Source organism: Carlito syrichta, unplaced genomic scaffold (assembly GCF_000164805.1).
Source record: "Carlito syrichta isolate Samal-C Ts95f unplaced genomic scaffold, Tarsius_syrichta-2.0.1 Scaffold308875, whole genome shotgun sequence".
Lineage (NCBI taxonomy): Eukaryota > Metazoa > Chordata > Mammalia > Primates > Tarsiidae > Carlito > Carlito syrichta.
The window spans coordinates 299,972-312,871 of NW_007252971.1; the positions used below are offsets into that span (position 1 = coordinate 299,972).

General features: G+C 52.0%; 1 protein-coding gene across 3 annotated transcripts in view; it reads right to left on the bottom strand.

Annotated features, from left to right (window-relative positions):
• Window positions 1-965: 965 nt before the first annotated feature.
• Window positions 966-12,900, bottom strand: part of HDAC6 (histone deacetylase 6) — a 23,259-nt gene continuing 11,324 nt past the window's right edge. For 2 of the 3 annotated variants that reach the window (XR_002482432.1, XR_504835.2), the window contains exons 11-29: window positions 9,761-9,887; window positions 9,590-9,655; window positions 9,438-9,497; window positions 9,271-9,360; window positions 8,816-8,922; window positions 8,664-8,731; window positions 8,256-8,424; window positions 8,040-8,168; window positions 7,669-7,837; window positions 7,283-7,416; window positions 6,599-6,667; window positions 6,294-6,486; window positions 4,764-4,913; window positions 3,126-3,300; window positions 2,308-3,004; window positions 2,139-2,240; window positions 1,857-2,003; window positions 1,632-1,760; window positions 966-1,399 (exon numbers count right to left, since the gene is read on the bottom strand). Coding sequence is in view for 1 of the 3 variants with exons in the window: in XM_021716702.1 (XP_021572377.1) it covers window positions 1,331-1,399; window positions 1,632-1,760; window positions 1,857-2,003; window positions 2,139-2,243; window positions 2,328-3,004; window positions 3,126-3,300; window positions 4,764-4,913; window positions 6,294-6,486; window positions 6,599-6,667; window positions 7,283-7,416; window positions 7,669-7,837; window positions 8,040-8,168; window positions 8,256-8,424; window positions 8,664-8,731; window positions 8,816-8,922; window positions 9,271-9,360; window positions 9,438-9,497; window positions 9,590-9,655; window positions 9,761-9,887 (2,833 nt within the window). In the remaining 2 variants the exon portion in view is untranslated. Of the gene's footprint in view, window positions 1,400-1,631; window positions 1,761-1,856; window positions 2,004-2,138; window positions 2,244-2,307; window positions 3,005-3,125; window positions 3,301-4,763; window positions 4,914-6,293; window positions 6,487-6,598; window positions 6,668-7,282; window positions 7,417-7,668; window positions 7,838-8,039; window positions 8,169-8,255; window positions 8,425-8,663; window positions 8,732-8,815; window positions 8,923-9,270; window positions 9,361-9,437; window positions 9,498-9,589; window positions 9,656-9,760; window positions 9,888-12,900 lie in introns of all 3 variants that reach the window. The other variant, XM_021716702.1, reaches the window with a different exon arrangement.

Here is a 12,900-nt window from a genome sequence, read left to right on the forward strand (position 1 = left end):
TGGGAGCCTCAGGGTGCGCGGCGGGCGGCCGGACCTCTAGTCGCCTCTGCCTGGGATGGGATTTTCTGCCGGTTTTGTGTGTGTGTGTGTGTGTGTGTGTGTCCGACTTTGACCTGGATGGTCAGGCTCTGGCAGCCTTTTGTGAGGATATCTTGCAGGCCTTGCTGCCTGTACCGCCTCAGCCGGCGTTTTGGCCGCTCCAGAGAGGCTCGCGTCTGCTCCTGGAGGGAGAGTTGCGGGGAGGGGTGATTCTGTGCAGCAGAAAGAACTTGAATGTCTGCTGAGCTGAGACTTTCCCAGACTCCCTTGCAGCTATGACAGCCACATGACACAGCTCTGACCAATGAGCTATAAGCAGGGAGAACTGGATGGGGGCATCCAGAGGGCTTTTAAAAAAAATTTTATGGCCAGCTCCTAGACAACTGAGGGCTTTTAAAAGAGGGCTGGCTGAAGCCCTGCAGACCCTCAGCGGTCCTCATCTTGACCGGGTGGGTTCTGGTGGTCAGCTTGGGAGACCTCAGCCTTGACTCCTGTGAGAACTTCGAAACTGTCCTCCGATTTCCCACCTTCCTCCCCGCCAGGAAGCTACCCATGACCACATCCAAGTTAAACTTGGACCCTCTCCCCATACACCCCCATCAGGCCAATGAGATAGATGGGGAAACTGAAGCCCGCTAGGGATATTTCCTGCTACTTGTCTTCTCAACCTAAGGTATGGCTGGGACTGGCTGTGAGGCCCCTATTTCTAACACAAGCACCTGTTTTCTCATGGAGTCTGCCATTTAATTCCAGTGGAGCCAGTTAAGCTGCCTGCTCTATTTTCAGTTAGTTTTTTTGGGCAATGGATGGGCAGAGAGTTGACCTGATGAAGATCCACTCCCTCACTCCATTATTCATTGGCCTTGCTGGCCAGGGATGTGGAGTCCCCACCTAATTCAAAGTCAAAAGGCTTTCTCCAGGTTGTGTAACAGCTTGTACTTTATTACATATGCAACCCTGCCATACCTGCCAGTGGACCCCGCCTCCCTCCAATATTACCCTTGTGGTATCAGCTCCCTCTTGGGGCCACTGAGCTGCTTTCCCTTCCTTCTGGGTGGGTGGAGGAGTGCTGTTCCTCAAGCACGCAGTTGGGAGGGGGAGATTCGCAACTGATCATGTAGTCCTCTTAGACATATTTACACTTAAATAAGCACCCTTGGGAAGTTGCAAAGGATATTCATGATGGGCTGGAGTGAGAGGCTACCCCTCATCCAAGGTACAGGTTGGAATGAACTACAGCTGGTCTATCTTGGGCCTCAGAAGGTAGAGAAGAGGGAGCACATTCTGGGGTTTAGTGTGGGTGGGGCATGGCCTCCCCAAACTTGTTCTGGTGGGCGACGTTCTTCACATCTAGAAGAGCCTGAGGAGGAGGCAAGAACAGGGTCGGTGAGAGAGAGCGAGGACTCTACCTCAGCCAGGAGGCTGTCCCCACTCCAGCCCTCAACCACTCTGTCTCCTGGACTGTCCCGCAGCCCCTGCACCGCGCAATATAATCATGCAGAAGGATCTGCGTTCTCCCCTAACCCAATCACAGAAAGGGTGTCTGTGTGGGGGTGAGTGTGCACACGTTAAAGGGTCTACCCGGGGCCCACCTGGTGGTGGACATAGGCCTGACAGTGGTAACACCAGGCGGACAGGTCGACGTAGCTGAGAACCAGTGGGTGTCCAGAGTCTTGGTGGTGTTGGAGCATATGGGCATTGATGTAACGACCGCAGTAGACCTGAGGTTGGGGTGTGAGTGTCAGGTGGGGGTCAACCCCCAGCTGTGGCTTTCTCCCGGGCCAACATCCACCCCATGCCCTTCCTCTGCTCCGTACCTGATAGCAAGACAGACACACCCAATTCTCCTGAAGTGTTCCACAGTCCCCACAAGGTTGGGTCACATCCAGGCCTGCTGCAGGTATGGGGCATACTGCCACCAAATGGGGACACCAGGGAAGTGGTGTCACAGCATAAAACATGGCCTGGGGTGGGTAGGCGAAACTGGGTAAGTTGGGGACCTCATATCTCCATTACATGTTACTACAAACATGCTCCTCCCTGGAGACACAAATGGGCAAAAGCAGGAAGCTACGGTCTCAGCCTCTCCTTGAGCTCACCTGATCAGTGTCAGCAAGGTCCCCAAATCCCTGTATCCGCATAGAACCATCCATGTCCTGACCTCCAGCTGCCTCTCCTAGTGGGCTCTTCTCTTCTGGGGCCTCCTGGACACACAGAAGCAAAAGATGTATCAGGGAGGCTCAACTCTTGCTTGCTCTTCCCCACTACCTGGGTGTGGTGGGCCTTACCTGAGATTTGCTGCGTTGTTCCAAGATCCTGAGAGTCCCAATCAGCTTACTGGGGGATATCTGGGGTGTGGCCCCTTGCATAGGCGAGGTTGAGGAGGTCTGATTTTCTGAGCATGAGGCTAGAGGAGTTTGGATCAGCTCGGTGCCCCCCATAGCCTTCTCTGAGGTGGTCTGGTCCAGTGTGGCTTCCTCCATGGCTGCCTCTGAGGTGGTCTGGGCCAGTGTAGCTCCTCCTACAGCTTCCTCTGAAGTAGTCTGGTCCAGCATGGCTCCCCCAACAGCATCGACTGAGGTGGTCTGGCCCAGTGTGGCTCCTCCCACAGTCTCCACTGAGGTGGTCTGATCCAGATTGGCTCCCCCCATAGCCTCCTCCGAGGTGGTCTGGCCCAGCATGGCTCCCCCCGCGGATGCCTCCAAAGTGGTCTGGGCCAGCATGGCTCCTCCACTGGCTGGCTCTGAGGACTGGTCCTGAGTGAGTGCCACCACAGCTGTCTTTGACTTAGTCTGGTCTGGAGTAGACTCTTCCCCAGATAATGCTGAGATGGCCTTCCCTATGCCTGCTTCCACACCATTCTTTTCTGGTGCAGTCATCCTCTCAGCTGACCCAGGACTGAATGGCTGGGATGCCTTTTTGGTGACTGACTTAGAACTGGAGGGTCCCTCCTTGTCTTCTACCTCTGGAATCAGGGAGGGAGATCCTTTAATGTGGGTGCTATCCCCTTTCCTGCCTTAATCCCTGCCCCCAGTTCCCTGTTTCACTGAGTCTCCCCATTACCCCAATTTCCCACGTCCACTCACTTATGACCCGCAAGCTGCGCCAGTATCTGCGATGGACTTGAATGGTCTCAGTGATAGAGGACAGGGCCCCTGATAGTGGGGGCCGTGGCAGGGCCAGCAGGGGTGGCGGGTCTCCAAGAAGGGAGCGGGTGCAGGCAGCCATGGACTCTGAGATGGATGTCAGGTTATAGCCACCCTTTGTAAAGGAAAAGGGGAGCAAAAGGTATGATGGGTACTCATCAGGGAATTTGGAGGACAAGATACCCTGCCTTCCCAATCCCATCCCCCCAGCCCTGCAAGCCAGCAGAGTCTAGAGTGAGGAAGGGAATATTGGGAACTAGTGAACAGAACCCACATCTGTAAGATGGGCAGCACCCATTGTGTGAGGTAGCGGTTGGGAGTGGGGAGAGGGATGTGAATTATGATATAAAGTGCAAGATAACAGTACTGATGATAGCAGACATTTATTGTGTTTGCTGTGTGCCAGACCCTATTTTAAGTACTTCATGCATAGTGACTCACTTAGTCCTCACAACCACAGGTGCTAAATGGTAAATCTATACAGAAACTTGCCTTCAAGTCATAGAGAAATCCATCTTCACACTGTCTAGGAACCCCTGGCCTCACACCATACAGTAACCATTGACCTGACCTGCACAAGACGCCCACTGTGAACCCATACAAAAGCCCCTGCCCTGACCTTAGTACAAGAACAACTGGCCTTTCTCTCTACACAAACCCCTGTCCTAACCTTCTTTGCCTCTATAGGAACCCCAGTCTGTATTCTTTTTACAGATAAAGAAACCGAGGCACAGAATAGTTAGATGACTTGTCTGAGGTCACAACAGCTGAAGAGTCAGCACTGGGGTTTGAAGCTTGGCTATGTGACAAAATCATCCATGTTCCTAACTACCACATGCCCTGCCACAAGTAGTCCTGGGCACACTACAAATGGGACTTCTGGCAAACCAATTAACTTCTCTGTGACTTACTTTCCTCATCTGTAAAGCAGTGAAAGTACCAGCACAGAAGGTTGCTGAGGGGTTAAAATAATGTCTGTACAATGCATAGTAGTAACATGATCCAGCATTTACACAGCGCTTACCACATGCCAGGTACTCCTCCGTGATTAGCCTGCCCCGTCTTATAGATGAGGAAACTGAGACACAGGGAGTAGGGACACTGAGTCATTTATGAAAGGTCAGTGAATTTCCTTTGTCCCAGGAACTTGTTAGAGGCAGTTCAGGTAGTAATAAAAGCACAGACCCTGGAGCCAGGCTGCATGGGTTCAAGCCCTGGCTCTGCCATTAGTAAATGTATGACCTCAGGCTAGTCAATACTGGTTTCCTTGATCTTCAGAGAGGAAAATAACAAGGTAAGCACCTACCTCAAAATGCTGCTTTGCCAAGTGAATGAATGAATAATACACATAAAGTGCTGAGAAGAGTGCTTGGCACACAGTGAGCACTCAGTTAAAGCTGTTAATATTGGTGTTATTGTTGTCATTAATACCCATTATGTGCTAACAATCCAACAATCCCAGGCAGGGACACTTAAAGGAGATTTTAGGAAAAGATTTTAGGAAACTGCCCCAAGTGATGCAGCCAACTCTTCCAGTCTACCTTCCCAGTGTAGGAAGAGGGACTGAGAGAGAGTTACCTCCAGGATAAGGATAATGCGGCCATTGGCAAGGCCCATCAGCAGGTGGGTGAGGTGGGCATAACCCTCAGGTGACACCTGGCAGCCCCCCAGCGGGTCCCCCCGTGCAGCATCAAAGCCAGCTGAGACCAGCACCAGTTCTGGGTTAAACTGAGACAGGGAGAGAAGAAATGCATAGGCATGAGGGTGGGGGCTTCAGTAGGTAGTAGGTAATGGAGACAAGGACAAATGAAGACATAGAGATGCAAGTCAGAGAGACAGGGACACGAGACCAGTGATCTGAAAATAAGGAGGGGAAGACGGAAACACAAAAAGTAGAGACTTGGAGATAGTAGAAACAGAGACACCAACTTACATGGAGACCGAGAAATGGACACATGGGCACATGAGATAGGAGACATGGAGACTCAGATATCAGAAGACAGTGACAAAAGAAACAGAGACATGTCCTCACACACAGGCATCCCAGGATCAAATGTGGGACACACATGCACAAGATACAGGGTTTTTATATATACAGTGACAAAGGGAGGCACAAGCACACTTCTACAACACAGGATGACAATGCAAGTGCCACACACAGAGAAGACAGTCACATATAGCCACACACACCTCCGCACAATCAGACAGTCCCATACAGACCAGGACTACACATCCACAATAGTTATGCACACATAAGCAGTTTCTCAGAGGGAATAAGAATCCACAGCTACCCTGTACAGTCACAATCATATGCATGCCATCACCACAAAGTCCCAATGGTCACATGTGCTCTTGTGATCACAGGAGGTGGTCACTTGCACACACAGCTGTACACATACAGAAGGCTGTCCTGGCTGCCCATGCATATCAGACACACATGCAGATCTGAAGGCACACACCCGCACCCAGGGACAGAGTGGCGCTCATGCTTCTACACCCTTACAGAGTCAACCATGTACACCACCAGCTTCCCTAGCTCACACGCAGGGAACGTGGTCACATTCAGATCATTTTCCAGTCATATAGACACACACACACATAGCCAGGGCAGACAGCTAGACAGAGCTGTCCATGTCCATGTCCAGAGGGGTCCACACAGGCCCACACAGAGATGGCTGCATACAGTGACATACATTATCATATCCATCACAGAGAAAAGGTGGTGACAAGCAGCCATCTGTGTGGAAATGCACACATATACTCAAATCCCTCCCTTGCACATGCAGTTCCACAGGGATGGCATTACCTGTGACCACCCTCATATCCAGACAGGCACTCATGGGACACAGATTCAGCCAAGACACATACAGCTACCACAGAGGTCATCACACACACAACCAAGACAGTGGCTCACACATACAACATCACGCAGAGAAGGCAGTCACATACAGCCACTTGTGCACAAATATGCAAAGCCATCACAGTCAACCCCTGCCCTGCCCCGAGAGCTGTCACTATAGTCAACCCAGCAGTCAGATGCACACATGCTGAGGAGGCAGGCACATGCTGCCACTCGCACAGGCATATTACATACTTCCTGGGCCATACCTCATAGGCAATAGGAAGCACCAGTCGATGCCAGGCAGCCAGGTAGTCAGCATCACCCATGCGGGGCCCATTCCAGGCCACGTTGACAGTGAAGCCCGTGCCCGCAGCCCGGCCCATCTGGCTGCTAGAGCCCTCATCCCCCATGGGGAAGAAGGTTCCATGGTCATAGCGGTGCAAGGACACGTATAGGACACTGCCAGGGATGGAGTGGAAAGCGGCCGTGGCTGGTTAGGGCCCTGGCACCCCTGAGACATACCTCGCCCACCTCCCTGACCACACCCTTGGTCCTGACCCCAGTCCCTTACCTGGGGTCATCCTCAAACATGTGCTGAGTTCCATTACCATGATGGATGTCCCAGTCCACAATTAGGATCCTGGGGAAGGCAGAGCTCCTCAGTAACCTAGAATACTCTCTCCCTGGAATAGGGCTGGGGCTAGACTCCTGGAGTCTGCGAGGGCATTTACAGCGGGGTAGCAGGACCCTGAGGCTCCTGGGAAAGTGCTGGGCATCAGGCTTCTAGGTCCTATTAGTTAAGGATAAAAGCCTGATCTGGGGTCCTGAGAGCTTCCCTATAGGCCTGAGCAAGTGCATGGAGCTGGACCCTGGGCTCTTCTGGGTAATTACTAGGGAACTGGACCCTGAGTCCTGGGCAGCTACTGCCAGGGGATAGATCCTGGGTCTTTTGGAATGAGGGCTTGGACCTGGGTGCTGTTGGGACAGCTGTTAGAGGCCAGAAATGCTGGGTGGGAGCCCTGGATCCTGTCTTATAAGTGCCCAGGTGCCACAATCCGGGGTTCCTATCTGGATAAGCACTGAGGCTCCATTCTTGGTCCTTTTCTGGGGAAGTGTTGGGCTATTGGGCCCTTGCTTGTTTCTGGGGAAGTCCTGGGGGCTATACTACTAGGCCTGCTGAGTAAGTACTGGGCTGGGAGGGAGCATCCAGGTCCCCACAAGGTTCAGGATTTGGGGGCCCCCAGGGTGCCCTTACCGCAGGGCACGCCCACTAATGGCCTGGGCATGGCGAGCAGCCACAGCCACAGAGTTGAAAAAGCAGAAACCGCAAGCTGCATCCAGCTCAGCATGGTGTCCTGGGGGGCGCACCACAGCAACACCATTCAAAACCTGGGGAGGAGCGGGGAGCTAAGACAGGACTGCCTGCTCTCATGCTGGCTCTCCCCTTTCTTCTTTTCTCACTTTCCTGCGCCCTCCAAGACTCCCCAGGTTGCTAGCTCCCCCGTGCCCCTCTCCATGGCCCCTTTCCTCAGGCTCTGCCTGACTCTCTCAGAGCCTCTATAAGCAGCAGACAGCCATCTCTTCCCAGCCCCCCGGGACCTCCCCTCCCCAGCCCAATGCCCCATCCCAAAGAGGGCGCACCTCTCCTGCAAGCACAGCCTCCACCAGGCGGCAGACAGCACCAGTAGCCAGCTGCGCACAGGCAAAGGTGCTGGGGCAGATGTAGATGGAGTCAAAGTTGGAGCTCTCACGGTGCAGCTCCCGGGTTTTCATCTTCTCCGTGGCCCGGAGGCGACCCAAGTACTCAGCACTGCAGGCACAGAGAGGAGTGCCCAGCGGACTCTGAGGAAGCTCCATCCTGTCCCTGGGCCCCGCCCCTGAGATAGGAACTTGGGCCCCTCTCCAGTCCCACAGCAGCTCCACACACCAGGGATAGAAACCTCAGGCTTTAGCCCCCGAGGCTCCACCCACAGCCCGGGGAGCCCACCCACCCCAGGCATGGGGGGTCTGACCTGTGGCAGGTGAGCAGCTCGGAGTCTGTGGCAGGGCGCACAGGCAGGGTGAGGCAGCGCCTGGCAAGGCTCAGCTCCTCCAGACGGTACATGATCCGTGAGATGCGCTGGGGCATTTCGGGGTGGTGGCTAGCAGTGAGGGCAAAAGAGAGGTAGGGGCTTAGTGCCTGAGGGGAAGGATCCCACACCCACTTATCCAGCCCTCTGACTACATACCTGTCCCATAAGTTGCAGTGACTCATCATCCGTTGGTCATAGACCAGTCCCGTGCGAGCCTGCAGCACCGGCCATGTCAGGATTGGGAGTACAGGGGGCTCCCAAGGTCCTTCCTCTTCGTTTTCCTCTGTGTTGTCCTCTTCCATGTTGTCTTCCTCTAGAGTTTCAGCTACAAAGGGAAGTCACGGTCATCCTACCCTTTCAATCTTGATCTCCATCATACTCTGGAACTCAGGTGACCCAAACAGAACAAGGAGTGTGAGGCCTGAAACCAGGGCCCAGGGAAACAGCGGGCCTGACCCTCCCTCACCACGGCGGCCCAGGAAAGTCAGAGGGGTTCTGGAACAGAATCTCCCCATCAGTAGGTTCCATGCCCAACCCCCACCAAGCTGGTTCCCCATTTCCTACCTGGTCTCACAAGGACCTCCCAGAAGGGCTCGAGGGCTTCCAGAGTACAGGAGAGTGAAGCCTGGGCACTAGAGGGCAGAAGAAAACGTGATGCAATAGCCCCTGGGTAGGCAGTGAGTCTCTCACTTTTCCCCTCTACCACCTGGACTCACCTCAGGCAGGGGGCACCAGGGGACTCCAGCATCGGACAGGGGTCTCCCAGAAGAGTATGGAGCGAGGCACTGACACCCTCAGCCAGGGAGCGGAGATTGTAGCCACCCTGAGGAGAGGAATTGTTAGGGGGGTCAGAAAAGGACCGGATGTTACCAGGAAAGAATAATGACCACAATAATAATAACAGCAACGATACCAGGGTGCATACTATGTGTCAAGCAACAAGGAACTTAGAGGGTACCCTCATTTAACTCACTGAACAATATGAGGTGATTACCGTTATTATTATGCCCATTTTAGAGAAGGAAAGCAAAGGCACAAAGAAGTGAAGTGACCTATGCAAGGTTGTCCCGCTGGTTAGTGACATGCTGGACCAGGAACTCCTGGTGGACTTGTAAGCTGTGTCCTTAAGTCCTCCAGGATCCACAGGCTGAGACATAGGTGAGTCACTCACCTCCAGAGACAGGATCAGCTTGCCTCCCGCCAAACCCATGAGCAGGTGGGTTAGTTGGGCGAATCCCGCCGGAGTGGCAGCCATCTCACCCTGGGGAAACATGGCAGGTCAGCCTGGCTGCATGCAGCCCCTTCTGTCCACTGGCCACCCCAAGGAGCCCGCCTTACCTTGGGGTCTCCTTGGAGGGCATCAAATCCAGCAGCCACCAGGACCAGCTGAGGCTGGAACTGAGGGGGGAACGGACTACATGAGGCTACTTGCCTTCACGGCCCATCCATCAACATCACCCCTTCCCCAACACACCCCAGACCCTCAGGACCTCAAGAGCGACTGGCAGCAGGATGTGCAGGAAAGCGGCAATGTAGTCGGCATCCCGCATCCCCACCTGCAGACATAGAGGCATGATGGGGGATGTTCAGCCACCTGCCCCGAGGTGGCAGAAGAGTGGGGCTGGATTTCACTTGGGGGCAGAGGGTAAGCAGATGCTGACCTGGTTCCAAGGCACATTAATGGTATATCCTTGGCCTTGGCCAAAACCTGTGGTGGACCAGTTAGAGGCCTGAAGGTGGGGCCAGAACCGACCCTGCTCATAGCGGTGGATGGAGAAATAGAGGACACTGGGGGTAGAGAAAAGAGATGAGGGAGTTGGAACAAAGTCAATCCTCCCAGAAACCTGCAACCCACAGTTGCCAGTTTCCTCAATCACTTGTTTCCCCATTCAACTACTCATTCATTCTCTCACTCATTAATTTTTAAATTCACACCTCCATTTTTCATTAATTTGTCCTTCCATTCAGTCATTAATTTATGCATCTTCCAATCATTAATTCTTCCATTTATTTAGCTATTGCCTCACTCATTCATTTGGTTTCCCACCGGAACTTTTCCCTCAGCAAACATCACTGCCTGCTTGGTGCCCACCCAACTTCAGGCTCAGCTCTCAGGTCTATCTCAGCTCCCAGGGGCTTCTGACACTGTGCAGAACTCTAGCTCATATCTGCCCACCACCTGTCCCTGCCACCAAGATATTAACTGCAGGTCAAACCCTGTGACATTGGAGGCTCACAGGGGGTGTGGGCTCTTAGCTGGAGAAGACCAACTAGGGCTGAAAAGAGTTTCAGGGGAGCTAAGTGATTCCTCTGAAGGAAGTGGGGAGACCCAGGGGCTAAGGGTGAGGAAGGGTGGCACTTGCTTCTGTGGGTGGAGCTAGAAAGGAGGTGCTGGCTTGGGCTGCTATGAGCCAGTGAAGGGGCAGGTCATTCTCCCTAACACCTTATAGATCACCCCTACTACGTCTTCTATTTTATTTTATTTATTTATTTTGTCTGTTTTGGTTTTTTTTTTGAGTTAGAGTCTCACTTTGTCACCCAGACTGGACTGCAGTGGCGGCTCCTGGCCACCGCAGCCTCGACCTGCTGGGCTCCGGCGATCCTTCCGCCTCAGCCTTCCAAGTAGCCGGAATTCCAGGCGCGTGCTACCATGCCCGGCTGATTTTTTGATTTATTGTAGAGATGAGGTCTCGCCACCCAGGCGGGTCTCGAACCCGCGAGCTCAGGCAATCCACTCACCTCAGCCTCCCAAAGGCGCGGGATTACAGGCTGAGCCACCGAGCCCGGCTCATCTTCTATTTTATACATAGGTGAGAGAGCAAACACTCAGAGGGGTGGGAGGGACTGACATGCAAAGCAGATAATGGAAAGACCATGATGTACACGTTCTGACAGAAAGCCCAGCAGGGGACTGTGAGGAGAAAGCAAAATGAATTATCTATCATCCATCTATCTGCCCACTCACCCATTCATTCATTTATTTATTTACCCTCCACCTTGTTCCAGAATCTAAGGCAGCTTTTTTTCTTTTTAGGGGAAAGTAAGAAATAGTAGTAAGCAATGAATCTAGATCAAGTTAACAGTTTGTTTTTTGTTTTTTTTAGTTGGAGTCTCACTCTGCCTCCCAGGCTGGAGTGCAGTAGCATGCTCACAGCCACCACAGCCTCGAACTGCTGGGCTCAGGCAATTCTTCTGCTTTAGCCTTCCAAGTAGCTGGAACTACAGGCACGTGCCACCACACCTGGCTAATTTTTTGACTAACTGTAGAGACGAGGTCTCGCCAAGTTGCCCAGGCTGGTGTCAAACCCCTGGGCTCAGGCAATCCTCTCACCTCTGCCTCCCAAAGTGCTGGGATTACAGGCATGAGCCACAGCACCAGGCAAGGCATATTTTAACAAGTGTTAATAATGTGGTTGTGAAATTTAATGCAATTGATATAAAATGATTCTTAAAATTGAGGAAATACATCTTAGAATTGGGGAACAAAACTCACACAAAACCTCTGGTCTTGAGTAGGTGAGGAGGATTTCTTTTTTTTTTTTTGAGTTGGAGTTTCACTCTGTCACCCAGACTGGAGTGCAGTGGCCACTCCCGGCCACCACAGCCTCGACTTGCTGGGCTCCGGCGATCCTTCCGTCTCAGCCTTCCAAGTAGCTGGAACTACAGGCGCGCAATACCACACCTGGTTAATTTTTTGACTTATTGTAGAGATGAGGTCTCGCCAAGTTGCCCAGGCAGGTCTCGAACCCACTCACCTCAGCCTCTCAAAGCGCAGGATTACAGGCTGAGCCACCGAGCCCAGCGAGGATGATTGTTTTATTTTTGATGTTGATAGATAGTGGCTCTAAACTTTTAGTAAGTTAACCATTAGAGGAAGAGAAATATACAATAGGATATAAAAATTATCATCAGGGATAGAAAAGAATAAAGAAAAGATATGAAGAAAGCCAACTTCGCAGGAGAGTCACCAGAATCAACAAACAGAACTAGCACCCAAGGAAACTTAAGTTTATAAACAAACAGAAAGGGATTTTAAAGTAAGTGTGACCAACCACAAGTGGCGGACTGATAGCACAAGCTTATCCCCTTGCCCTTCTACGACTCCAGTGTAAATACAGTAAAGGAATTTTAAACAAGTATCAACCCAGAAAGACAGAGAATGGGATAAAAGATGTAAGACAGTAAGAGACAAATATACTTCTAGAAAAGTAGACTTTGCGGTTCCAGGGGCCCCAGGTAGCCCTGTCCCATGCTGAGCAGGGGGCGGGTACCTAAGATGACCTGAGGTTTCTCTTTTGGAGAAGTCAAGCACAGATCCAGGTCAATGCACACAAAATCCATTCTGAAGAGCCAATTCACTGAGTCATCAATTCATCACATTTACTTGTTTCTTTTAACTACTTAGCTTTAGTTCACCTTCTTTCCTTGTCTTCATAACAGCATTTTAAGGAATGCCCAATTTGTCTCCCTGCTACTGGAGTTAAGAGACTGAGAGGCGGGGAGCTTGGAGATCCAAGGGCATGGATAGTTTTTCTTTCATGTATATATGATGTACTGAATATATTCATAATTATTCATGTTTATGCATGTAGTAAATATTGCATCCACAAAAGAACACACAGTGATAGCCTCCAATGCATCTATCAAAACAAAAAGAAGCCAGGTTTGGTGGCTCAGCCTGTAATCCCATGCCTTTGGGAGGCTGAGATGAGTGGATTGACTGAGCCCGTGGGTTCAAGACCCACCCGGGCAACTTGGTGAGACCTCATCTCTACAATAAATAAAAAATTATTTGGGCGTG